Source organism: Cydia strobilella, chromosome 15 (assembly GCF_947568885.1).
Source record: "Cydia strobilella chromosome 15, ilCydStro3.1, whole genome shotgun sequence".
In the NCBI taxonomy this organism is placed as follows: domain Eukaryota; kingdom Metazoa; phylum Arthropoda; class Insecta; order Lepidoptera; family Tortricidae; genus Cydia; species Cydia strobilella.
Window position 1 is genome coordinate 1,925,993 of NC_086055.1, and position 27,719 is coordinate 1,953,711.

At 36.8% G+C, this 27,719-nt stretch overlaps 1 protein-coding gene across 2 annotated transcripts in view; it reads right to left on the reverse strand.

Moving 5' to 3' along the window:
• LOC134747762 (uncharacterized) overlaps positions 1-27,719 on the reverse strand; it is a 93,117-nt gene that overhangs the window by 37,351 nt on the left and 28,047 nt on the right. The window contains exons 1-3 of one of the 2 annotated variants that reach the window (XM_063682395.1): positions 13,758-14,795; positions 4,266-4,366; positions 1,075-1,215 (exon numbers count right to left, since the gene is read on the reverse strand). In XM_063682395.1, coding sequence (XP_063538465.1) covers positions 1,075-1,215; positions 4,266-4,366; positions 13,758-14,436 — 921 coding nt within the window. In that variant the 5' untranslated portion in view covers positions 14,437-14,795. Of the gene's footprint in view, positions 1-1,074; positions 1,216-4,265; positions 4,367-13,757; positions 14,796-27,719 lie in introns of those variants that run through there. The other variant, XM_063682396.1, reaches the window with a different exon arrangement.

Sequence of the window (27,719 nt, forward strand, 5' to 3'; positions counted from 1 at the left end):
AAAATATTGTGTTTCGAAAACTATTGAAGGATCAAAACATAAAACCTAAAGCTACTATGGCACTGCCAGCTTTAGGTTTTACTAGTTAAATAAGTGGTAGATTATTTTAGACTGTTGGGAATAAGAGGTATAAGTTTAGGTTTAATACTGTAAGGGCCACTTGCGCGCTCCAGGGTTAGCCGACTAAACCGTTAACTCCGAGTTAGTTGACTAAACCCGGAATGCGCAAGTGGCCCTAAAATTTTAAAACCAAGCCATATAATATCGTCAGCCGAGAAATCAACTTTCTAGCATTTTCATATTTACAGAATACCGTTCGTAAGTTACACTGTTGTGGCATGCTTCTAAAACTAACTGGAAAGCTGATCCAGTTACCTATATTTCACTATTCTATAAAAATTGTAAATGTCTAGTAATACCAGCAATATAACGATACTAAAGTGCATATTAAACAAAAAGATATTATTGGAAATCCGGCAGTATAACTGTATTAAGGTACTCATATTATCGTCGGGAGAAACTCCGTTATTTGCTATCTGCTCCAGATATCGCAAACTTGCAATTTGTGTTTCCGTCACTGCTCATGCTGCAAAACTGGACGACAAATGTTCTACTCAAGTTGTTGGACGTTAGATATTGTCGTGTTGTCGCTGTCCAAGTGTCCATAGTTGTTGCAACTACAATGCATATCAAGTTTAACTTGTTACATAAAAATATACCGACTTTATCTTTTAGATCGTTGATAGCAGTAAATAACATATACAGTTCGTTATAACGAGGTTTCGTCTTATAGAGGGCATCTAATGAATATTCCTTCTAATTTCCTGGCCTTACGCCCCCTTTTAATCAATGACGTATTTTCACCTAAGATCCCACGTAAGAAATTAAGAATGCGGCAAGCGCCTTTGGAGGCGTGTCGGGCGCCACAGCGCTTAGGCGCCCTCGCCTTCTTTCTTGTTAAAGAATTGGCACCTTCGAGTTGTAGTCCTCAAAGGTCAACAGATACATACAGTCTTAACTTAATCAACGACGTATTTTCAACCCTCGTAAGAATAGAATGACAAAGCTACTCACATCGGCATGAGTCCAAGCAGCAAGCGCCTTTGGAGGCGTGTCGGGCGCCACGGCACCAAGGCGCCCTCGCCTTCTTTCTTGTTGAAGAATTGGCACTTTCGAGTTCTTGTCGCCGGAAGACAGAATCACTTCTCGTTCAATCTGTTGAAAATAAGATAAGGTTTTCACAAGATGGATATCGGGGCAGAGGACGAACAAAACAGACATGGCGGGACTACCTGTGCTGTGGGCACATAGTGTAAGACTAAAATAGCAGAAGAGAGGAGATTTCACAGGTTATAATATAAAAATATGATGATGATTATGATGTCCTCCCAGACGTATCCGTCGACGGCGACATCCCGGCAAGCGTTTTATTTTTTTATATTATTAATATTATTATTTTTAAAAGGGTTTTTATTGACTATTACGCGCATGGGCGCGAGCGTGACTAGCCAATCCAAATTTGTTTTTGAAAGTCCGGCAGCACGAAACACAGTAGAGCTGTCCAGATGAGTTGTAGGTGTAGTTGTAGGAGGGCTTGGGCCGAGTTTTTCGGAGCTGACGTTTGGCGTCAAGATCTTCAAGTCAAAGTTCAAAGTTATATACCGGGATATTGAGAACCTCCGTTAAGCGTTTTGTATAGGAGGAGATAATTAAGTCTCACGTTCCGTAACTAATTATTGTCGCCCTTTTTGACACTTTGTTTGGGTACTTTATTTTTATTTATTTATTTAAACTTTATTACACATAAAATTATAAGTACAAATGGCGGACTTAATGCCATAAGGCATTCTATACCAGTCAACCACTGGGCTAAAAAGAGATGGTTGTTAGGTGCAGGATTAATACTCGAAAAATTAAAACGATAATCGCTACCTACTATTTACAAAATAAGTATTTACAAAATAAGTATTTACAAAGTAAATACTAATTAATATACTATGAATTCATAAACTTAAACATATACTTTATATGATATACTTACATAAATACATACATTATACATGTACCAACTCTGAAACATTATTTATATTTCGCAGATAAATGCTTACGCAGCATGTGCTTAAAGGTAAATTTACTCTGGGCTTTCCGGGTGTTTAGGGGAAGGTCGTTCCATAGGCGTATCGCCTGAACAGTGCAAGAGTTGGTCAGGAAACCGGAACGATGAGGGGGAATATATATTCCACGAAAGCGGATTGGGATGCGGGTCGAACACGGACTAGTGTAGTCATCGAACTGTGGCGATTATTTCGGCTACCAAACTAAACACGTGTACGTTAGAACGTATCGACAGGTACCGGTACTCAATAAAGCGCGAACAATGATCACTTTCACTGCGCGAGAGCAGAGAAACCGCGGCTTGTCTGTAATTACCGGCAGATTAAAATATACTTTACAGAGGTACTATGGTTTTTGAGCCAAGACGGTAAAAAATGTCCCGTCTTGTAATACGCGAAATAAAAACGTAAGAGCGTTTTCACACCGTCCGATCCGATATCAGATAGGTACAATCGGGGACATTCCCGATGAACCACCTTAAGGGCAAAAATCGTTTAAACATCTTGCAGACGGTCAGGCGATATCATAAAAGTGATGACCCATAGCATGGCCCTTAAAAATGTGGGTGTAGAAAAAAAAAGTTAGCTCAGGTAAAGTTTATTGCCGTTCATTGTCTTTGTGACGAGCGGCATTTGCAAACTAATATAAAGAATCCAAAATGCATCCTAATTGTTTATCTTTATGGGGAGGCTTTTTCTATATGGTGTGGAGACATGGACAATACGGGCTCGGGAAAGGCAAAGGATTGACGGTTTAATTAGGTATCTATTTTTTTATTGTATTACATCTGTAAAGTGCATAACAAATTCGTGCTTTCATTTCCAAACCTAATAATAGATGTCGCTGTAGGTAGAATGCTCCTACTCTGTAGAGGTAGCTCTGGTTGCCAAAAGTGGACGTTTGACAATGGAGTTGGCAACTGTCAAAGGTTTGCAGAGATGGCGCCATCATAGCTTGCCCCTTTTTCTATGAGATTTGGCTTAAAGGGCTGGCATCCAGGGCATTAAAAAAAATTGACATAATTCTAGGGATTGACAGGGCAAGCTATGCTGGCGCCAACTGCTAAACACTTCGACCGGCCAATCCCATTCAACAAAACAAATAGCGCCGTGTCACATCGGGGGCACGATTTTTTTCTTAGACTACACATCTTATGTGTAAAGATTAGCATACCCTTTTTTTAATTAAAAAAAGATAAGCATTATACCACAATCTCACCTGATGGTGACGATGCAGTCTAGGATTTAAAGATTGGATTCCTGCGACTAACAGCATTGATATTAAATCACATTTACAAACGGGTCTATCGCGAATTTATTTTGTTACCTTTATTTACCGACGTTTCAACACAGGTTTCACTGGTCGTGGTCGCGGCTAACTGACGTCCTAGCAAAATGTCAAAACAGAGATTTGTGTGACTACCCCACGAAAAGTGCATTTAAAGCACAGCATTGATGCCTGAATATGCAATGAATTTTAATACATATAGTGGTAGTATCTACGCCTATTATTTAGGCATTCTGACTTGTAAAACTTTACTGTATCAAATCTTTACAAGTCGTTGAAAGCTATGAACAAAAGTTACTAAAATCCCATCAACTATCACATTTGTACGTTCCAATGTAATCATAAGTCTTATCTAGTGTCACTAAGCGCAGATTACCTGTTCAAAAAAGTTGTTCAACAGATAACTAGTTATAATTGATCCTTAAACTAGTAAGAACAGAGTTCAGACTTGTACTGGTAAAAGTAAAGAAGTGACGGAAGGACAAACGGTTTACTATGCATATACATGCTCGTGAAGGTGGTGATAATGCCGGTAATACCAATGGTTCTCGATGAGTCGATCGTTAGGTGAGAAGATGGTGAGGTTTTTTTTGTGACTTAGTTTGGTAGATTATTTCAAAGTTATTGGGTGTTAAAATAACGTCTGTTGAACTTTGATGGTAATAATATGTTACTTGAAAGGTCATGCCAAGTTTCATCATTTTAATATGTCGTTTTCAAATTAGAGCGTAACTTCCGTTAACTTTCATATGTCAGCGGCTAGGTTTTAGTTTTTTTTGTTTACTTCAAGGTTCTCAAGATCGTCTTACTCATTTTATTAAGATTCTCAAAGTTGCAATCCTAAAAATAGTGAAAATACTTACTGGAAACTTATTGGAGTGTGTATGGAGAGCAGCCGGCGCGGGAGCACCGGGCAGCGCCGCGTCCGGCGCCGGCGGCATCCTGTATGGCGGCACGTCCGCACCTGCAAATAATACATGTTATGAGCTTTTTTTGCGTTAATAAATATATCAAACAATATGAATACGGAAGTCAAAACGTACTGGGTAGCAAGCAATCCTGCTGGTTCAAAACCCGGAACTTGTATGTGCGAAAAATCATTAAATTTGTCATTTACCGTTCGCTTTTCGGTGACGGAAAACATCGTGAGGAAACCGGACTTATCCCCGGTCTAATCATCGGTCTAGTTTCCCCTCGGGGTTGGAAGGTCGGATAGCAGTAGTAGCTTTCGAAAAGACTTATGCCTACGCCAAGTTAAACAGCATATCAGTGAAAAATTTTGGGATTAGTTTCCAAGTGGACCCCAGGCTCCGTGGACCGTGGCAAAAAGCCGGGACAATGCAAGGAAGATGATGATGATGGGAGTAAAATCGCGTTTGTAGCAAGCTAGTCTTACTTTAGCTTCGTTTTTACGAGAAATATTATATTTGCTATTTACCGTTTAGTGATATATAAACGAGTGAGCAAAAGCTATTAAATAACAAATAGACACTTTATATAGGTAGGCGTTTTCAGACAAGGTTCTGGCCATGCCATAATACAAATTGTGTGACAAGTAGCGTAAATAGATTGTATTTTAGTTCGTAAATTACTTGAGATCTTTTACTAAATCTTACAACCAACACAAAGATGATGATAGCATAGTCAACAGTATTGTGTTCTAACGATATTTATATGCGAGTTTTCAGTGAGAACGCATAGTACCTACAATTTGAACTAACGATGAGTGCTTAACTTCTTGGTTTATTCAATTCAATTCAATATTTTTATTTCGAATAAAAAATCCATATGACGTTATGATGGACGAGACCCTGTTCTTACTGAAGTAGGCTGATTTAGAGTTTTATGGCAACTACAAGGTAGGTATTCCTTTTATGTACGTAACTGTTATAGTGTTCTACTTCGAAAACATCGAAATATGACCCGAGGGCCTATCGGGAAATCAAATTTTCATTATCTGCCTCTTTATCACTCTTGCTTATTCGAGCGATAGAGAGGCAGATGACCCAGTCACATAAATATATTGGTTGTTTTAACCGACAATGATATGCGTATCCTTTAATAACAGTAGGTATATTTAAAGTTAAACTATCTATCTATCAAAACACAATCTCAAGAAGGATGCAGCCGCCATTCAAAGTCTTGCCGAGAAACCTGCGGTAGCCATTTCCTGCTATAAATTAAACTTATTTATGACCGTGAATGTCATGTGGATGTACAGAAAGTGACATTTTTGTATGAAATCGCTAATGTCAGCCATTTAATATGCTTTTACTGAGCTTTACTTGTTTGTTTATATATGTCGGAAGCCGGTGTTGCTCGAAGGTTTAATTTTTCCTCTGTTATACTTTCAAGCTTTTGATCCTTTCTCTTATTTAATAAAATCTTGTTAGTAGAGTTTTAAGAACATAGGGGTGATTTTTGAATCTCAATCACTCGATTTCATCCCTCGTAAATCAGTGGAAAACGGTGAAATGCTAATTAGGGTTCCGTACCCAAAGGGTAAACACGGGACCCTATTACTAAGACTTCGCTGTCCGTCTGTCCGTCTGTCTGTCTGTCACCAGGCTGTATCTCATGAACTGTGATAGCTAGACAGTTAAAATTTTCACAGATGATGTATTTCTGATGCCGCTATAACAACAAATACTAAAAAGTACGGAACCCTCGGTGCGCGAGTCCGACTCGCACTTGGCCGGCTTTTTTGAAGTACGAGCGATAGAAATTGGGAATCGAGTTGTATTGACTACTCTTTTCAATTATATTAGTAGAATTTAAATGCCTAGTAGTGGAGATATTATTGAACGAAATACACCAAATCGAGCGGTCGAAATAAAAAAATCGGCCCCCCTACGCCATTCTGATTAATGGTGTTGTTTCGTAATTTTAGTGAAATTGTAATATTTATATGTTATCATGGATCTGATCTGGTAATTAAGTAAAAAGGTCGCTAACAGACAACCGAGGGTGACAATAAAATCAATATAAAAAAAAACATTAGGTGTTGAATTAAACTTGTTAACCATGATATTAACACTATATGGATCAAAATGATTCGAATTAAATAAATAATTGAATTGAATTGATATTTTTATTTTTGTTATTTTTAATCGTTACATAATGTAACTCAATGCACGACTGTTATTGGCCTTGTTTTATGTAAGCATAAATTTGTCTTAGTTATATTTACGGCTGTTTTTATCCTTAATACCAATAAAAAAAATGACTGTGATAATTTTTCTGAGCGTTTTTCTAAAATAAATCTTCAAATACAACATTTCAATACAATAGAGCGACTGGAAAAATAAAATAAAAGGTTGTTTAGTTTTTAACTCATTTCATTCTCACCTCTTATCATATATATATCTCGTTTGGGGCATGGACAAAAAGAACAAATTTGAATTTGATGTAAAAAGAAAAAAAGAAAGAAAGTGTCAGAGCTCTGTGCGGTTGATTTTAATGTGGAGCGGTGAATTTTCATTATTCAAATACTTTAAAGAAAGACCTTGGTGTGAAGTGAACGTTACACGCAAAACGGATTTTAGTTGGAGCAAACCGAAGACCTACAAAACGCCACGGGGTGAGTGTAGGGCCTTTATCTATATATACGTTATCTTTTGAGTTTACCATCCTTGCATCGAGAAACGGATGCAGATTTTGTCCGAGGCGCTGACCAGAATCGGTGCAATAGAACCAGCGCATCATTAAGGTCAAAATCTATGCCAACTGGGCGGCAGGAAGGCTTTGATTCCAAAGGTCCTACCGCGAAAAACGTAAATCGACATTTCTGTATCTGCCTCTATCGCTCGAATGTAAAAATTCGATTTTCGGTTTTCGAAGTCTGTCAGTTTTCAATCCCCGTCGGCAGCCACGGGAGTTACAAATTTCCCTAGACCCTTCGGACCCTAGGCTGAGTCCGTACTAAAGTTTAGTAGGTACCTACATATCAAAATCATCATCATCTTCCCCGCGTTGTACCGGTTTTTTTGCCGCGGCTTATGGAATCCGTTTGACAATTAATCCCAAGAATCAGCGTAGGCACTTTTTACAATATCGACTGCCATCTGACCTTCCAACCCAGAGGGGAAAACAGGCCTTATTGTGGTTTAGGTATCAAATGTGACGTTTTCAACCAAAAGGTACCACATAGTCGCTTGACGATAAGGTTGATTTCTAATTGCAGCTATATGGAAATAGCGCCTTACTGACAAGCGACAATAAGTACCCTTTTGGTTGAAAATGGCACAAATACTTATTTAAAAAATCGGTCATAGTCGAGAACAAGGCGTGTAAACGTTGTGTACTTTATTTACATTTACGTAATGACATCTCGTATCGTTTAACTACATTTACCTTTCTTTTTCTATACGCAAACACGCGACGCAATCACTATAAACAACCGATAAAAACCTCTCTTAACTTTAATGAAATTGTAAAACTCAAGAGCAACGGAGCAATCGAAAGCATGTTGGTGTTACCGGTAACCGGTTGTCGATATGCCCATTGAAGACCTCTTGCCGATGAAATGCCGACGCCTTAAGCTTAAGACGATAGTGGACTACCGTTTTTCCATATAAAGGAGATAGATTTAGTGGCGAAAAAAAATTTCATACAAATTTTTGAAAGCTCCTAATTCTAACAATAATTAAAATATCGAAAATATAAAACGTAGGGACATAGCTATGTTTAATATACATCAAATTATGTAAAGATAAATTCTGTAATTTCCGGCTCGAAGGACCAAAATGTTCACTGGCGAAGAGAATGGACTGTAAAGGGGGGCGAAAAGATCTAGAAATTTTGCATTTATTTTGTCGTTTTGTTTTATTTTTTGATATTTTTATTGTAAAACCATACAGTCCACTTAATTTCGTACATTCAAAAACATCCGTGTCCTGTTTATCTGTGTTAAGAGAAAAATTGATACAACAAATATTCCAAAAACGTTGGGAGAACGAAAAACCCATTTAAATCCAATACCATTTTAAATGGGTTGTTATTTGTTAGACAAACACTATTCTTACTAGATTGAATAATTTTTCTATTAAGACAAAAAGTTTTTTTTTACATGAACAAAAACTTTTGCAGAAGCAAAAAACCTCTTCCGTAAAACGGCAGTCATCAAAGGTTCTATTTATCCCACAAACAGTAAGATACTCGGTTGTATATTCAAAATTACCATTTTCTTATAGAATCGACACAATTTAATTAAGAATTATTTTTTCAATTCTCGTGCTCGTAAAGTCCGACTTTAAGTCGTGCGTAGACGACATAAAGTTGCTTATTATGTTCTAGATTGTAAAATCATTTATTACAACCCTTATTGACTTAGCAATAAAGTCCAAAATCTGCCATACAAACCGCCAGCCCTGCTGGCGCGCCTCTGACCGGCGCGCTACCGACCGGCGTGAGTACAATTTTCTTTAGTCTTGAATAAATACGGTAAAATAACCTAAAATAGTGGATATTTTTGTATATTTTACTCACAATCGAAGTTAAAAAGTAGTGTATAACTCAGGTATAAATGTCCATTTTTATCCTCGACTTATATTGCCTATATTGGTCCTCGCTGCGCTCGGACTAATAAATTGCCTCGGGTATGAATGGATCGCTTTATGCCCTTGTTGTACAATCAACTATTATGACACAGTAGGAAAACTGTAACAATAACACATAAGGTTTTCTTCATAGAAATTACGTAACCACTTACAGAGATATAACGATTAACGAACCTCTCACGGATATTAATCGAAAACATAAAAAAACAATAACAATATAAATCGCCCACATTGCTTCCTGTCAGATGTTACCCCATAATTTATATATACCCATGAGATATCAAAATAAGTTCATCAAATTTCAACTTTATCTGTATGAATTAAGACAGATTTTCTGATAAACTATACATCGAGATAAGAGCATTCGTCAGTTCTTGTTATATCCGCCATTTTAAGACTGTATTGGGATATAAATTTTCCATATTGTTTTCAGTATTTATGCAATTGCTGATTACAATTACATAATCACTGTTCTACTTTTAGATTTCGTCGTAACAGATTTACGGTTAATTAATCATGTTTTACGAATTAATCCGTTGCATCATCGATTAATTCAATTTTATTCATCGATTCACTCAGTAACCGAGTTAATGTACCATCGGACGAGCTGCTTGGTGGCTAGGTTCTTTGAAATGTGGTGTTATAAAACTTATTTGTTTATGAGGGAGAGGTGCAGCAAAGTAAGTAGGTCGATTGTACGTCGGAAGTAGGCTTGTTATGGTTTATTTATGCAATAGATTTTGTCACCTTACCAAATTATATGATGACGCTATATTCACTTGACAAGTTAATTTTCTTTACATAATAATGGTATCATATTCATACAAATTTAATATTATGTAATTATAACCTGAATTTGGACATGTTTTGCGTATTAACACACAAGGGGACAAAATTGAAAGATACCTAATATTAAGATTGATGGTAATTTTATTTGGTCTATTCATTTTTAATCCTTAAATATTTGGAAAACTTACTATTTTTGTTCTGATTGCAATCGTATCGCTTTTCTAAACGGTACGGTTTTTTTAGCAGGGACTTTAGCGATTAAAATCCTGATTTTTTGACTTTTACTTGACAGAAAAAAAACCACGAACAAATTATTTTTATTTTATTTTAAACTTTATTGCACAAGAACAGTTAAAAAGTACAAAAGGCGGACTTAATGCCTTGAGGCATTATCTACCAGTCAGAACATAGGTCTAAATGCACTTTAAAAATTTGTAACAATTTACGCACAAAAGCTAAAAATATGAAAATTGCTTCTAAAATGCGCAATTTTATTTTTAAGGGGAATCAGCGATTACTTTTCCTTTTTTTTTAAACTTACTAAAAATTCAAATTGAGCACGCGCATCCATTTCGCTTAGGCTTACGCTCAGTGAAAGTGAGAGAAAAACACGAACCTACGGGGCCTTAAATAAAGAAACAAAATAATTAAAAAGACCACACACACACAAACACGAGTAAATCTTTAAGAATGTATATAAAAGGACCTTAAACTTAGTTTACTTACTTATAAGTCATGTAAGATTTAGAATTGTTAAGTCCCCTTGTGCTTAAAAAGAGGCACCAGCATGGATATTGAAATGTTACTTTATGTTTAAGATTTTTTTAATTTAAGTAAACAAAACTGCAGAAATAGACTTGACTATGTATATTATGTATTATTATAATTAAGAAAAAAAATATTCCATCAAATAATTTATTCTAACCACAACAAAGCAGGACATAGGCTACGGTAACTGCTTACCATCAGGCGGGCCGTATGCTTGATTGCCACCGACGTGGTATAAAAAAAAAAAAAAAGCGGACATTTGCCTTTAGTGCCTGTACTTATGTACCTTACCTATGTTGAACAAATAAATGCTTTTGACTTTTTTTTTTACTTTTTTAGGTATTTTAATAACCCAAAACAATGGAAGGTTCAAATTCAGAATTAATGAGTTGACGTTGAAATTTAAACTTAAATGTTATACAGCCTAAGACGTAAATTGTCTGTCTTTAAATTCGACGGCAAAGGTCGTTCTGACAGGTGTAAGAACCTGGGTTTTTTTGTTGTGCGTGCCGAATAAGCACCTGTTTTAGAATTTATTGTCAAGTATAGCATGGTCCTTTTAAGTAGCTATAGCTTTACCTATCGTAAAAGTTGATTTTTTTTTTTTTTTTTAGCCTACTAAGTGTCCCACTGCTGGGCAAAGGCCTCTCCCCTTGATTTCCACGACTCCCGATTTGGTGTTTCCTCCGGCCAGTTGTTCAGGAAGCTGTCCAGGTCATCCCGCCATCTCCGTTTGGGCCTGCCCCGTCCACGTCCCTCTACCGGCATCCACTTGGTTGCTAAGCTAGCCCACCTCTCCGGATGCATGCGATTTATTGATTATGATATTTATTGATTAGGAATAAAAAACTCTCTTTATCTCATCACTCGCTTGCCCTTATTCCATTCATTTGGGATCGGCGCAGCATGTCTTTTTCTTCCATAGGTACCTCTCTCTCGCCCGTCATCTCATCATTCACTCGCATTCGTTTCATATCAGTTCTCACACAGTCCATCCACCTTTTTCTCGGTTTTCCTCTTCCGATACTTCCCTCCACATTCATTCGTAATACCTTTCTCGTCACATGACTTTCATCCCTCCGCATTACATGTCCGTACCACGCTAGGCGATTCGCTCTTACTTTTTCTACTAGGTGCAACTTTCAGGCTTCCTCTTATATACTTATTCCACTCCCCTCTTTCTCCTTCTATTCAAATCTCTTTAAAAAACTCTCTTTATCTAAAAACACGAATTAAACGTAATTTCTGACATCCTTCTGCCTTATTAAAGGATTAATTAAACAAATAGAATTAGTAATTGGCCGGGTACATCCATAGTAATATTATAAATGCGAAATGTCTGTCTGTCTGTCTGTCTGTCTGTGTGTTCCCTCTTCACGCTTAAACCGCTGAATCGATTTAGATGAAATTTGGCATAGAGATAGGTTAAGTCCCTGAAAAGGACATAGGATAGTTTTTATCCCGAAAATCATCCCTTAAGAAAGTAAAAAGCGGGATGGAATTGAGATAATTAATGTGTCTGCTAATTTGTGTGCATAATATGCTCAAATTGAATAATTGCTATAAGATTTTCTCCAGGCGCTATTCTTACTCTAGCTGGGGTTACTAAGTCCACGCAGACGAAGTCGCGGGCAAAAGCTAGTAATCTATGAATACAATTGAGCATTAATAAGAAACTTGTCTATATCAATTTGGGATTTTATTAGTAACTAGCTTTTGCCCGCGACTTCGTCATCGTGAACTTAGTAACCGCAGCTAGAGTAAGAATAGCGCCTGGAAAATATCTCATAGCAATCTAAATTTGAGCATATCATGCACACAAATTAGCAGGCACTTCGTTGATTATCTCAATTCCACCCCGCTTTTTACTTTCTTAAGGGATGATTTTGGGGATAAAAACTATCCTATGTCGTTCTCAGGGACTCAACCTATCTATATGCCAAATTTCATCTAAATCGGTTCAGCGGTTTAAGCGTGAAGAGGGAACACACAGACAGACAGACAGACTTTCGCATTTATAATATTAGTATGGATTGACTGAATTTCTTTATTATTTAGACGTTTTTAGACTCGTCTACATCAACTTGTAACAACAAAGCCACACTTTGTTGTTACGTCGACTATAAAGACATATATATTTGCATTGGAATTTGATGCTTGCGAAGTCGATACAAACTTACAAAATTAGCTTGGACTGACTCCAGCAATCAATGCAAACGTTTTTAGGGTTCCGTACCCAAAGGGTAAAAACGGGACCCTATTACTAAGACTCCGCTGTCCGTCTGTCTGTCTGTCACCAGGCTGTATCTCATGAACCGTGATAGCTAGACAGTTGAAATTTTCACAGATGATGTATTTCTGTTGCCGCTTTAACAACAAATACTAAAAAGTACGGAACCCTCGGTGGGCGAGTCCGACTCGCACTTGGCCGTTTTTTATTTATTGACATTAAGTTGATCTTTTGTTCGCCATAAGTTGCTAAATGAACCTTACCTTTTAAACGTTGTGAATGCGTAAAGGGGCCTACTGATTACCAGTCCGCCTGCAGTCTAGCCTGTCAGTTGTTCGGAACTGTCAACTTTTTGTTTTAACTTCAGTGGGCCCCTTTATTGACAATTCGCTTCACTAGTGTCAAATTGTCAATCGGCAGAACTAACAGTGTTAGGCAATACTGTGGAATCCTTGCATTGTTAAGAAATGGTCATGTCGTCCGCTGTTTAATAGCATAGAGAAACAAGATCTTTTGATTCGTTCAATTTAATGGCTCTCCTGGGAAAAAGCAATTGTTTAGCTTAATTTACATTAACATGCCTTGTATACATAGTATAAATACTAATTAGTGACCAGTTTATCTGCTTTAAAAGCAGTTTATTCTCGTTTGAAAGACTGAAGTATGATAATTATGGGGGGATAAAGCTGCCGACCTTGAATAATATACTCCCTCAACTTTCTGAGGATACAAGCAAAGTATTCGCCAAAAGTAACAAAATAGTAGAATACATACCGGTCTAGAACAATGAACTTCTTGATAATTTGTAACCGTTACAATCACATCGGCATCGCCACATACGGAGCTTTCCAAGCTTTCGCGCATTAACACTATTGAGACATCCTTAAAAACCTCCAAAACGAAACCTTCACCGAATAAAGTGACTCAACCGAAACACATGTGACAGATGATAAAAACACAGAATGTACGATCAAAAAAGAATTGGTATTCAAACGGAATAAGACATTCACCTCTTGTTGAAGCGGCGCGCGCACTGGCGGGCAGGCGGCTCGCGGTGGAACCTGTTTCGTAGGAAAAAATGCCTCTTCCCGCCGCGCCGGCCCCTTGCATATTTCCCTGGTTGCCACACATCGTTCCCGGGAACACGGGACCCTCTTGTAGCTTCTCTGGTACAAGTTGGTCGCTGAGTTGATTGTCCTTAGTGTCCTTCGCCGCCATGTTAGTCTGATTCAGGTTTTGGCGTGAATCTAAATCTACTTGATTCATAGTTCTCGGTATAACTGTCGGTATCCCATAAACGGGTTGATTGGTTGTATATTTTTGTGCGCTGTCTATGACTCGTGGTCCGGGGACCGGGTTGGCGAAAGCGTTCACTTTGAGTATCTCGTTGGCTTGTTGTAGTAATTTTCTCTGTATGCTTTCTATCTCGCCCTTAGATGCTCTGGAATTTTCAGAGAGTTCCGCTATGAGTTTGTTGACGTTGAATTCTTCCATGTTATTGTTGATTACTGTAGTTGTTGATGATGTAGCTTCGTTGACATTATTCTTGACAGTTTTGTCGACGCGTGTGCCCGGTGCCTTGACCTTCATGTCGGGGGGAGTGACAACTATGGCGGGGAGGGTGTCCTGAGCTGCATTACCAGATTCCTTTCCTTTACGCTTCACCCTCCGCACGGTCCTGCTTGCCATTACATTATTACTGCCGTCCTAATGATGATTGCTTGAACGTTTGCACTTTTTACCGACATTCCTTTAATTTTCAGCGGTGTTAAATCTAATTGCCTTCGTGATTGACTTGACGAAAAAGGTGAAGAATAAATTAACCAGTCGATTAGTCCCATTTTATTTCATCGTTGAAAAGTTTAAACCAAATTGGTACTTGTATTGAAGTTTCTTGGAAGTTCATGTTGTATTTTGCGTAGGGCGTCCATTAAATTTCCTATATAAGGCTAAGCCTTTAGCATAATATTTAGTAAGACACTGATATGGCACAGTAAGATAGTTTCATGTCTTTTGTGCCGAGTGCACGGGAAAATAGGTCATCTAACAAGTGTGTTCGTCGTAACTCGTACATAAAAGCTTCCATTGTGTTCTATTGTAATTTGATTGAGTAATTGTATTGTGACATGGATTTTAAACCGAGGTTAATCTAATAAGCTTATCATCTTAAAAACTACGGTTGTCTTAATTTTAAATTAATTAATGAAGAGAAGAGATCTTATTAGTATCTTTTAACGATAAACAAAAGTTAGCTTAAATTACCAAATACTTTTAGATTAAAATTCCATTTTTGCTTCAATATATTTCCTAGCCCTATATAGATTTTGGTGCATGCTTTAGATATCAAAACAACCATACTTTAATATAATGTTACTATCAATAATAAATTTCGCCCCATTAAAGTCAAAATATACCGTCTAGTAATCCGAAGCGATTACGTTTACCGCAACCATAAGCTGTCACATAAATTAATCCATGCTTTTGTTGCTAAATGGATCATTAAAATGTATAAACTATATCATATTTACTTGTTTTAGACTTGCAAAATAACAATGTTATATTTACAGCCACCGAGCAATGTGCAGTTGCCTGAAAATCATCGGGCAAACTCAAAAATATCCACAAAATAGATAGTTAAATTTTAACTAATTCCATAACCTACCAACCTACAGTAGAACCTCGATAACGTAAAAACACTATAATAACCTCCCTTCCCCTCACCCTCTATAATACATACACTGGACGACCTGTTTGGCCTAGTGGGTAATGACCCTGCCTGTGAAGCCGATGGTCCTGGGTTCAAACCCTGGTAAGGACATATATTCAGTGATGACCACGGATATTTGTTCCTGAGTCATAGATGTTTTCTATGTATTCAAGTATTTATATGAATATATTATATATATCGTTGTCTAAGTAACATCATTGGTGTGACAAAGGCGCAAAGGCTTCGGTGGCTCGGCCATCTGGAGCGAATGGGAGACGATCGGGCGGTGAAAAGATCGTTTGAGGGAAAACCGACAGCACGCCGCCCGGTCGGGCGACCTAGGTACCGATGGGCGGATGTGGTGGACGCTGATCTGTGCGAGCTCCAGGTCCAAGACTGGCGAGAAACTGCACAGGACCGGGATCAGTGGCGCACTGTCGTGTTGGAGACCAAGACACACTTTGGGTCGCTGCGCCAGAGGAGTAAGTAAGTAAGTTGTCTAAGTACCCACAACACAAGCTTTATTGAGCTTACCGTGGGACTTAGTCAATTTGTGTAATAATGTCCTATAATATTTATTTATCTATAATATTTATACAGACAGACAGATGAATATAGCGGAACTATAAGGGTTCTTAGTTTACGACGGAACCCTAAAGAAATGTTTGGCAGAAAATGTGTCAAGCACATTTAGTAGCACGTTGTACCACATGTAATTGTGTAACAAAGTTGAAATTAAATACGATGGCATAATATGTACCTAATTTCACAGATTTAAATATTTTAAATACGTTTGACATAATCCTAATCGCCAGTCAATGTAGGAGGAACCTGACACATTACACCAGTGACTGACAACTCGACTTACAATTTACATAAGGTACTGCCAGACTAACTTACACTAGCCAGGGATTTCCCAGAAATCGTTTAAAAATAAACCTTATTTTCAAGACTTTAAGTGTTTCAATATGTAATAGTGGTATTAAAACGTATATTTGTAGAGTAGTATCACGATTAGGTTTTTTATCGTTGGTCCATGCCATGACCTTAAGTGTCTGTATATTGTTACGGTTTTTTGGGTTCGGTGACAAGCGGCAGGTTTCGCCATCGTATTGATTGGAATTGACAAAACATATCAGCGATATAATAGTGCTGTCAAAAAATATAAAACAGTAGAATGTATAAGTTAATCAATGCAGGGTGACTTTGAAGTCACGACTTTCAAATTCTTGATACAATAAAATCTACTTTGTAACACTGGCTTAAGACAAAATAACGTGCAATACAACATAATTTAATACATAAACATAAGAAACAAAAATATTTAATTTGTTTTTTTTTTGGTCAGCAGTTAGGGTAAAAGGCTCACAGTTCAAAATAGTACATTATTGTCGAGGCTCGGAAGTAGCTACTTGCTGGCTGAGGATTCGTTTTAAACGGACGACCTTGGGAGTCCGTTTAATTAAATCCGAAGCCAGCAATAAATACAAATATAGTAGAAATATTTTACAGAAGCAACGTTCTTATGTATATATTTTCACAGAAAAAAGTAAAAAGATTTGCTTTGCCGCCTTTTATTTTTTAAATTAAAAATAGAAGTGTATTTTTCTGCTGAAAATACGTCAACCTATTTGAGACACCTAAATAGTCGCGGTACCAACATTATAATAATAAGTACTGATCATCTGTATGCCTTCATTTGATATGGCCACTTCAACTTTTAAAAAGTTTGGAACTTGACAAGTAGGTAATGGAATTTGTATGCAACATTGCAGTTCCGAAATCGAGACTGCAATGTTTTTAACTTTTTAATTTTTTGACTGACCATAAACTACGCACTTCGCGACCTACTTTTTAACCGGCAACGTCGACTTTGCCGTCCATTTTTGAGAAAATTAAGTTTATCTCTCAGTTCGTTACTAATGTTAGCAGGATACTGGTAGTATAGTGTCAGTTTTGCTTTAAGTATTGCCATTTACACTTATTTTAACTTATATTAACTTGTATTATATTATATGTAAACACTTCTAGAAGCCTATTAGAATCTTAAGACTCGTTTTAATCTATTATTGATCAGCAGGTAGTGAATAGGCTGTTACTGAACCGGTGAGCTCCATCTTAGGCCCTGTCTTTACTTTCCATCCGGTGTGACTAGGGCCAATCGCCGATCAGTTTATAATATAAAAAAAAAGGTAGATATGTTTCGATAGAGTGTGATGCAAATGTTGGTCACTGAAAGAGCTACAGAGAGAAAAAGGTACAAGCTACAGAGATACATACATATAAATAAAAATGTGTACCTTATTATGAGGGATATGGAATTATTTCGGCAATAGTGCCGACAAATAAACTGAAACAACTTAGTTTATCGTTTTATTTTGTCACTTGGCTTTATCATTCATTGCTTTCTTGCACTTTGTTTGTACTCCCCTGTTTAGGGCACTATAAAGAACCCAACAATGACGTTTTGGTAGCGGTTGTCCCATAAAAAACCCACGCTTTGCTGTTCACTGACATAATTATTATGTTTTATGCAAAATGGCGAACTTATTGCTGAACATGTATGGCAGTTACTTCCTTTTATGTATGAAGGTCAAATAAGGCCTAAAAGGTACAGATGACTCATGTTTCAATATTCGCAGTTCTTAGTGTGGAATGATATATTTAGATAATGTTCGCTTAAGGCATTAGAAATTAATCATTTCAGCAGTTAATGTCTTCAGAATACGGCTTGAATATACTTTTTAAGCGTTGTGTAAGGTTGCTTACTATGACATGATTAAGAAAATTTATATTCTTCCAAATCTTTTGTGTAGGGCCGAGGCGGAAACAGGGGCTCAGCTCGGACAGTGGCTCAGTCGCCCAAATATCGCCTCTCTCGTGTTGAAATTAGGTTGAGTGAGCCACTGTACCCGGCCTTTTCCTACCAAGCCACTGTTGTCTCCTTGACCCTAGTCGAATTTAAACTGTCTTGACCCTTAAATATGTATTTCATATGACTAGTTACTCATAATAAGATTTTAATGAAATGTTTTGATTTGCATTATTAAAAACTTTTTCACCCTTTGCTTCAAAATTAAGTTTTTTTCTTTATTGCCACAAAGCAATAATGATAATAAGGGTTTTTATACCGTAACGCGTAAGCGTTAGAATTATACATTGTAACACTCTCTATAAGGTGTTACAATTAAGGTGATTAAGGTGTTATTCTTGTGTAAAATGTGTGATGGTTAAGAAATAGATACTATTTAACGTTCATAATCACGTGCTAATAAGAAGTTACCAAACTCTTATACAGCTGACTAATTAAATAGGTGTAGGTTTAATTGTTCCATTGTTGGCGTTTAGTGGACTGTGAATCCGCCCGACAGCCTAAACGAAGGTTCGACGACTTATGGCGCTTTTTGACGAGTTTAGAATTAGGGAAAATGACCAAAAACAACGGCAGGCCAATTTTATAAAAAAACTCGCGCACGAAGGGCTTCGTAACATTACGCAAAAAAAACGGCAAAAAAATCACGTTTGTTGTATGGGAGCCCCACTTAAATATTTATTTTATTCTCTTAAGTATTTGTTATAGCGGCAACAGAAATACATCATCTGTGAAAATTTCAACTGACGGACAGACAGACAGCGAAGTCTTAGTAATAGGGTCCCGTTTTTACACTTTTTACCCTTTAGGTACGGAACCCTAAAAACGATCGAGAACATATCGGGCTAAGCTTAATATAAGTTTCGATAAACATTTCAAACGAATAAAGATTATATACTTACTCGTGGTTATTTTTCTTTTGACTTTTTAAATTTCCAACCCTTTATTTCCCACGAAATATGGGGTGAAAATAAGTATGACCTTTTTGCAAATTTCTAACCTAAATCGTTCGGCCAATTGAGCATCAACAATCAATTAAACATAACTATTCAATAAAATCGATATTTTTTTTAAATACAACCAAGAAAGTACTTAGGTTTTGAATTAGAACTTACTGATTATTCACAATGACGGGACTTAATCGCGTAAAATGAGTTTCAAGGTATAGTTTTTGAATAAAAAGTAGAAAGTGTAAAGCTGCACCAGTGCCTCTAACAAACTCAAAATTTGCCAAAAGACAGTTCAACTATCAATCTGCTAAACTATATAACACCATTAACGAGCAACTTGACATTTACCCACAGCAACTATATGACTGTAAAAAAATCGGTATTGAATATCTAAAAAAGTTAACATACGTAGAAATTGAATCCATTTTGCAATAATGTAATTTAAAAGTTTAAAATAGATACCACATGTAGACACACACACACACACACACACGCGCGCGCGCGCGCGCGCGCGCGCGCGTGCACAAGCACAAGCATGTTAAATAGAAATTCATGGTAATATTATATAATATGTATTAAATTAAACTTAGTTTCTAATCTAAAGTACCTAATGTACCTATCTTACCTTATAATAAGTATAAGCTTAAGATTTAAGATAATTTAATTTAATTTAAGATAATTTTGGTAAACCTTGTACTTAATGGAAGAGCGGAGCCTTCTGGCACAAGTATCTTTTTACTTAAAAGAAGGTTCTTGTTTCGATCCTAGTTAAAACCTGTTGTGTACCCAATAAATCATTTTTCATTTTCATTTTCATTTTCATTTTCAATAAAAATCGTGACAGTTTAAATCAGTGTAGAACTCTTACTGGTCGTAAATTGCTACTAAAAAAGAACAGCACTAAGATTATTCATTCATACCGAAATAACTGCAAGCAAAATGGTCATTACCGTCCCACTTTTCATTTCAAACATGGCACGCATTTTCAATACGCCACATTTTTATACAAAAATGGTCACCGCTTAATGTTCAAGTCGGTCGCTTTGCGTTTACTTTACAATCTCTGCGTAAGAAATAAACACATTGCCTAACGTAGAGGCGCGAAATGTCATCATTTCTGCACTTGTCCTACAATGATGGAAGGCATTCATGGAGGGTTTTGATGGTAATGTTTGTATAATTTATCAATCAAGGCTACGTTTTGTAAATATTTGTTCATTTATTAACCTATTCTTTCAGCAATCTAATTACCCGCTTTTCGCAAAAAAACTAGAAGTAACTAGATGTAGAAGTTATAAGTATTACAAATGACACAATAAATGTTCTGAAATAAAGATATTTTATTTTATTTTTATTTTTATTTTTAATAAATAATAAGCACCTAAATATATATCTTTGTAAGTAATACTTATTACGAAAACGTTTGAAAGAATAAAAAAAATTTGAAGTCCCTATACAGTCTATAAATTGTATTTTTTACACTGCCCTATATACCTATCGTATCTCATTTAATAAGTATAGAAATTGAAGGATGTGTCATTAAATTCTCCCTTTATTGTAAACAACAGACTAAAACGCTTCACACATCTTACTTAATTCAGTCGTCATAACTGGCATCCTAACTGAATAAAAAAATGCCTAGTTAGTGCAGTCAGTCTTACTAATCGCGGTTACATATCTTTACGATTTAGAATTATTTTACGATTATAGACTAGTTAGGTATATATATACAGAAATTTTATGCAAAGCAATACAAAAAAGCTTGTGATTAAATTCCTAATAAGAATTCTACTTCATAACCATATACAGTACTATGTTAGCTTATATGATGGCATTACTTCACGCGGCTTACTTTACGCATCCATAACTTTGCAATTTGCATTCATACATTTAAAGCATAAATTATTATATGTATTACGTTGCTTATGTTTATGAGTCTATGAAGTCATAGTTTACTTATTTTAATGAAATTGAAGACTATTATAATAACTTTACATTTTACCCAACTTGCATGGACATATATAACTTTGTATGGAAATTGTAAGTACCAATCAAATATGTATAATAAGTACATTTCACATATAGTTTTCGAATTAAACCTAAATTAATGGACTGGCATATAAAATATAGCAATACCATTCTTATTATACACGTATGATACACAGGTATAAGCATTTCATTGAAAATGCAACTTTACTTAAATGTGATTTTATGTGATTCATGTGCTCTTTGCATCCTTATAGAAAGAAAAACGTCCAAAAATTTTATTCCTCTTGTGTTACCATAATTCCATAAATTACTTCGTATTGCGGTAACGCATAATATAGGACATTTCGAAAACTGCATGGAGGTTTTTTTTCTGTAATGGTTGAAAAAGCTAGTGATTCTAAGTAGTAATAACATAAAAATTACAGAAAATTTCACATTTAAGAATAAAATAAATAAATGTTTATTATCATAGTCATGGTGACAGAAAAGTCCAAACGAGACGAGTAATTTGATCGTACGTCAACCTATCAACGGTACAATCCCTTTCCAAGAAACTTCACTTCAAATAATTTTCCCAATTACGAACTTTGTCAGTGGAAGAAGGCGCGAAATTGAAATTGTATAAGGGACGATAACCCTTAACGTCTACATTTTTTAAAATTTTGCCGCTCTTTTCTACTGACGGATATGGCTTGGCAGATTATAAATTATATCACATTACACTTCGGTATCACTGGCACAACACTAAACAAACTATTCACATGAATGTTTTTAATTTCGAATGTTTTCAGACTTCCGCGCGCGAACCAGTTTGCATTAAATTTAAATTTGGAATCGATTCCGATCAAACAGGACAGAGGACCTCATAGAGGCGCAAGAGCACAAAATACACTGAACGTTGCGTACATTCGGCCATTGAGATTCGCTTTCTTGCGTAGAGCGGCGGAAAAACAGACACGGCCATGTATTGTATAACCATTGTTTGATTATTAAGGTTTTTCTCAGCTAGGGTTTGGGTACTTTGGGTTGACCTAGATGCGTGTGAATTTCTAAAATTATTTTTAGCGAGGATAATGGAATAAAGTGATAAACAATGCACGGAATACGTGTGATGAGTCAACGTTAAATGGAACGATATTTTTGTTGTATAAGTGACATAGTTTTCGCGATCGAAACTTTTCAATTACTATTAGAATCATTCCTTGTTAACAATATCTATACATAATTTGGCTTCTTTCACTGAAATAATAAAAAAACAACAAAAACGGGTAGGTAGGTATCTAAATTATCTCTTGTTCAGTCTTTACAGCATTATTTTTGGGGACACATTTGCTTTAGATACTTTCGGCTGAAGACAAAACCGACTATAGGTGTTTTTTCAGAACGTTGTACGTATTTAGGTATAGTTTATCAAAAGTCAAAATGGCCAAAACCTACAGGCAAGAAAGAAAACGAGCAAACATTAATGTCAATTAACTGGACAGAGATTTATTATTTTATTTATTTAAACATTATTGTACAATACATCAAATTACAAATGGCGGACTTATGTATTTACCAGTCAACTAAATATGGGCTAAGCCGAAAGATTGAGTTGTTGCAGAGTCATACAGTTATAGTAAAATTAAAAACATGTTTTCTCTGAAATTTATTATCAACTAAGGTGATTTAAACGACACTGATTTAAACTAACGATTTTTACTCTTTATTATTCACAACGGCGGGACTTAATCGCGTAAAATACATCCCGTATTCGCAGGCGTAGAGATCCAGTGACATCCCTAGTGCGCAAAACAAGTCAATAAACAAGATCAAGTGCGGATAGTTCGAAAGACTCGCGCGCCTTGAAGATGCTGATGTCAACTTTAGCCAGTCTTCTCCGAGACCACGACAGACAAATTTAAAACTTATTTTACGCGATTAAGTCCCGCCATTGTGAACAATAACTAAGGTACGTCACGCCAGTTCTAAAGCTTCATTATCCCTCATTACCTGTGCAGTACCGTCTGTCATACATCGCTGCGTCGGCTAATATGCGGTCTGGGTCCACTGCGCAAGGTGTAAGACGGTACACTAACCGCAATCATCTTTGCCCTTCTTTCAAACTCCTTTCCACTCAATTTTAAACCATAATGAGATAATATAAAGTTGATTTTAGCAGAGGATTGTTAGAGAGATATGGGCTTAAAGTAGTTGCGGAAACTTTACCATGGAAGGGTGTTGAACTGGTAAGGTCCGTCCTGTTAGCCACATTAAAGGTGTTTGATAATGATATTCCATATTAAGCTTAGAAATAAATTAAAAGTGTAACAATTCACTGTCTTGGTTGGGACTTGAACCCACGACCAGTGGATCACTAGTACAGTGCTCTACCTTAGCCACCAAGACCGTACCCAATCCTGACACCCACCTATCCAGCGGTCCTGACCTGCGGTGGCAGCCTGGTTCCATTTTTATTGCCTGTCACTATGCCTGTCACTTTCACACTTACATACTTGTTAGAACGTGACAGGCATGGTGACAGGTGATAAAAATGCGACCGTGCTACGGCCGCTGGAAGATGCCCGGCAAAAGGAAACATGGTCGTTACGTGAACCACTGCATGTCAATACATATACACAATAATGTAAAGTAAGGACTAACTATTATGTTTAAAGAAAATGTATATTTTTTATTCTAGATATGATTGTATGTTTTGAAATTGCTGACATTTTTAATTATTAGTTTTAACTTATTTATATTTTAATTTTTATTAATCAATGATTTTACAATGAATTTTATTTTTTAACAACATTAAGTTTTTATTTTAATGATTTTATAAATGTCATCAACGTCCAAATATTCTTTATAAATTGCTGTTATGTTTTAATTTAATTTATTTAATTTTAATTATGATTTTTTACATTGTGATGTGTGGACCTATGTTGTCTTTTAAATAAACGGATTTATTATTATTTATTTCATTTATATTTACTTGGCGCCGTTCCGTGGAACAAGAGTTGGGTGTATTGGGTGGGAGGTTACCCAAACTGCCCAGGACCGGAGTCAGTGGAAGAATATGATTAGAGCCCTGTACCTCAGCAGAGGGTTGCAGGATGGAAAGAAGAAGAAGTAGATAATGTTGTTGTCTCGTTTCGTATTGACATCTTTCGTTAAAATGCATTTATCATTGGCCCACCTTATACAAGAGGAGCAATCCTTACTTGAACGATCTAACTTATTAATTAGATCGTTATCTTGACAACCCGCTGCAGCTGCCCGCAAGTATCAAGTCCTTTTTAGGTCTCCGTACCTAAAGGGTAAAAACGGGACCCTATTATACGCTCATTATATACTCCGCTATGCGTCTGTCTGTCCGTCTGTACGTTAGTCTGTCACGGCTGTATCTCATGAACCGTGATAGCTAGACAGTTGAAATTTTCACAAATAATGTATTTCTGTTGTCGCTATAACAAAAAATACTAAACACAGAATAAAATAAATATTTAAGTGGGGCTCCCATACGGCAAACGTGATTTTCTTGCCGTTTTTTGCGTAATGGTACGGAACTCTTAGTGCGCGAGTCCGACTCGCACTTCGCCGGTTTTTTATTTGCCAGAACGGAAAAAAGCAAGAAAAGTCGCAACCCCATCATGCGATCAACCAATCACACAATCGCGACCATGGCGTGTCACAAATTATAACCAAAGCTCAAACGAGTACAAATAATCACAAACACATAACCACTTACGCGCATGTTGGGTAAAGTGGGAGTTGGCGGAAGCCTGCGCATTCTAACACGCTCCGCTGCGTTTGCGCCGTTTTCAATCGGAAGAAGGTCGTAAGCGACATGTCAGTTAGAGTCGCATAAGCCCTTTTTAGAAAGATGTAGGAATTACTGGGAATGGTATAGTTATGGATGCAGTTCTTTGAGTTCCACAATTGGGCATATTACTAAAACGTGACTTCATGAATGTTTTTGTTATTAAATTTACTAAAATATGCAAAACACAATAAGACAATAATTTACTCTTAAATTATTGTTTTATTCTGTTTTGACTTTCGTTCGTACCTATATTTTTTATAAAATAAAAAAACTAAATACTTCCCTCGGGGTTGGAAGGTCAGATGGCAGTCGCTTTCGTAAAAAACTAGTGCCTACGCCAATTCTTGGGGTTAGTTGCCAAGCATACTCCAGGCTTCCAGAGCTGTAGCAAAGTGCCGAGACAACGCGAGGAAGAAGAGAGAGAAATAAACTAAATACTAATCTTGATATCATTTTGATGCCAGAACGTAAGAGGCCAAGAGCCCAATTATTACTTACATTGCGACATCAAAACGATATCCAAATGGCATTGTTTAGATATCATTTTGATTTCACATTGAATTGGCCTGTCTCTTCCAAGTGGACGAGTTTCGAGTAAAGACACGACGTTATATAATACGTTACCATACAGTAACTTATACTAGAGCGGTACTGTCATAGTAAATTTTGTAACCCCAGTAAATTCACTGCCATCTGTCGACACACTTTAAAACTTAAAATGAAGATTTATAAAAATACGATAGAATGTATTTAAATATAGATAAATGATTTTTTTTATTTGCATTAATTATGTTTATGATTTTGACCCACGTTCTTTCACTGATATGCGTTAAAATTGTTAAATAACAAACGAAACCGTCAACGCCATCTATACGACTGTAGGCCAAAACTAGTAGCGCCCTCTGAACGAGAATCAAATTTTCTTGATTTTCGAGGCACGTTTTTTCCTTAGACTGTATCCATCTATTACGGAGTTATATCTATCTTTGACGTTACCTATGTCCGAAGCTAATCATCACATTATAGGTCCATGATGGATGATTCTTACTTCACGGTTGCGCCACGACGCGCTTGGCAGCGCGTGGCGCTCTGGTTAGGGTGGTCACACGTCGCCATATTGGTTCAGGATATGTCCCAATTAAAGCGACAAAACCAATGGACACGAACATAGCTAGGACTCTTCAAAAAGGCGTCTACAGGCTTTTAAGGCCGTTCCCTGAGCCAGAAGGCGAAAAATCTCCTTATATGATCATATTTTTCTAAGAGTCGTTGATATTCGTAGACGTGGAAAAAATATATGTATTTCTTGATTATATTAAATATATTATTAAAGATAATAAAACAGCTTCCGATACACGAGTTATGACACTTCGCTCGATACAAATAATTACCAAAGTAACCTCTAACTCGGACTTTTAATTAAAGTTTACTCGGTTATTTATTATGTGACACTATAATAAACAATCTTAACTTAAATAGTACTTTGACAGCTTTCGAATTTTGATATTGCAAGGCAACGTTTTTAAAATAGATAAAAATCGACAAGATTCAATCAAAATTGACACTTGAAGCGCATGGTCTTTCCCGTTATTTCTTGCGAAATGTGACAGCGAAAGCGGCAAAACAATGGAACGGCCTTAACCCTTCGAATGCGTTGTCCCGTATACGTAACACTGTTAAAGTTAAAGTTCAAATTGTCTGTGACGGTCACGGACAATTTGAACTTTAATTTACAATTTCAAGGTTATTAATTCGGTAGCAAATTTTGTCACGGGCGTTGGAGGGATTAAGGCATCAGCAGGGTTTTAACCCTTTGAACGCAACGCCTATATCGTGCACGGCGCGTCATCATGAACCTTCTCGGAAAGCACAAAAGTTGGTATTTGGTTGATGTTTTTGGCGGTCAAAGGGTTCAGCGAGGGGTTCAATTAAATTATTCATGGTAAGGGCTTATCAGTCAAGCCGTAAGATTGTATTCCATTCAAAAGATAACTCCCAAAGCCAGTTTTCAAAGAAGGTAATACAATATCTATTTGCCGAAACGTGGCTGCGAAGGGTTCCCCCACATATATCGACGCGGAATCGGCAAAATCCGATAGGAAAAAGCTGTCTGCGCAATAAGAACGAAAAAGTCGTCGTTCGGCTCGGCACGCGTCGGCCGGCGCCTGCCGACGCGTCGACGTCTTTTTCGCTCTTATTGCGCGGACATAAAGCTTTTTCCTATCGGCTTTTGCCGAATACGCATCGATATATCTGGGGAGACCCTTATGCTAACCGGCTAGGTCGAAATATGGCAACTCGACGGGACGAACCAATTTTGTCGCCAGGTAGCATTTATACGTCATTGTGACGTCCGTTACGTCATTATGACGTATAAATGACGTCATTATGACGTTGCAGACGTCATTTTGCTACCTGGGTCGCTATCCCATTGAAGTCTTATGTATTTTATGTAAATGCGCTCTCTTCACGCGTTGCGTCTATAGCTTCAGTTAGAGCTAGCCTTTTAAGCAACAGTCCGGTAGAATTCCAAACTCATGGCCGCAATAATAGGAACTCACTTGTAAAAAGATATCCAGCCTCAATCTAGAGCGTGCGAGTTTTTGCAACGCCATCTTCTATACTCGCGTTTAATTTTAAAAGGTTGTA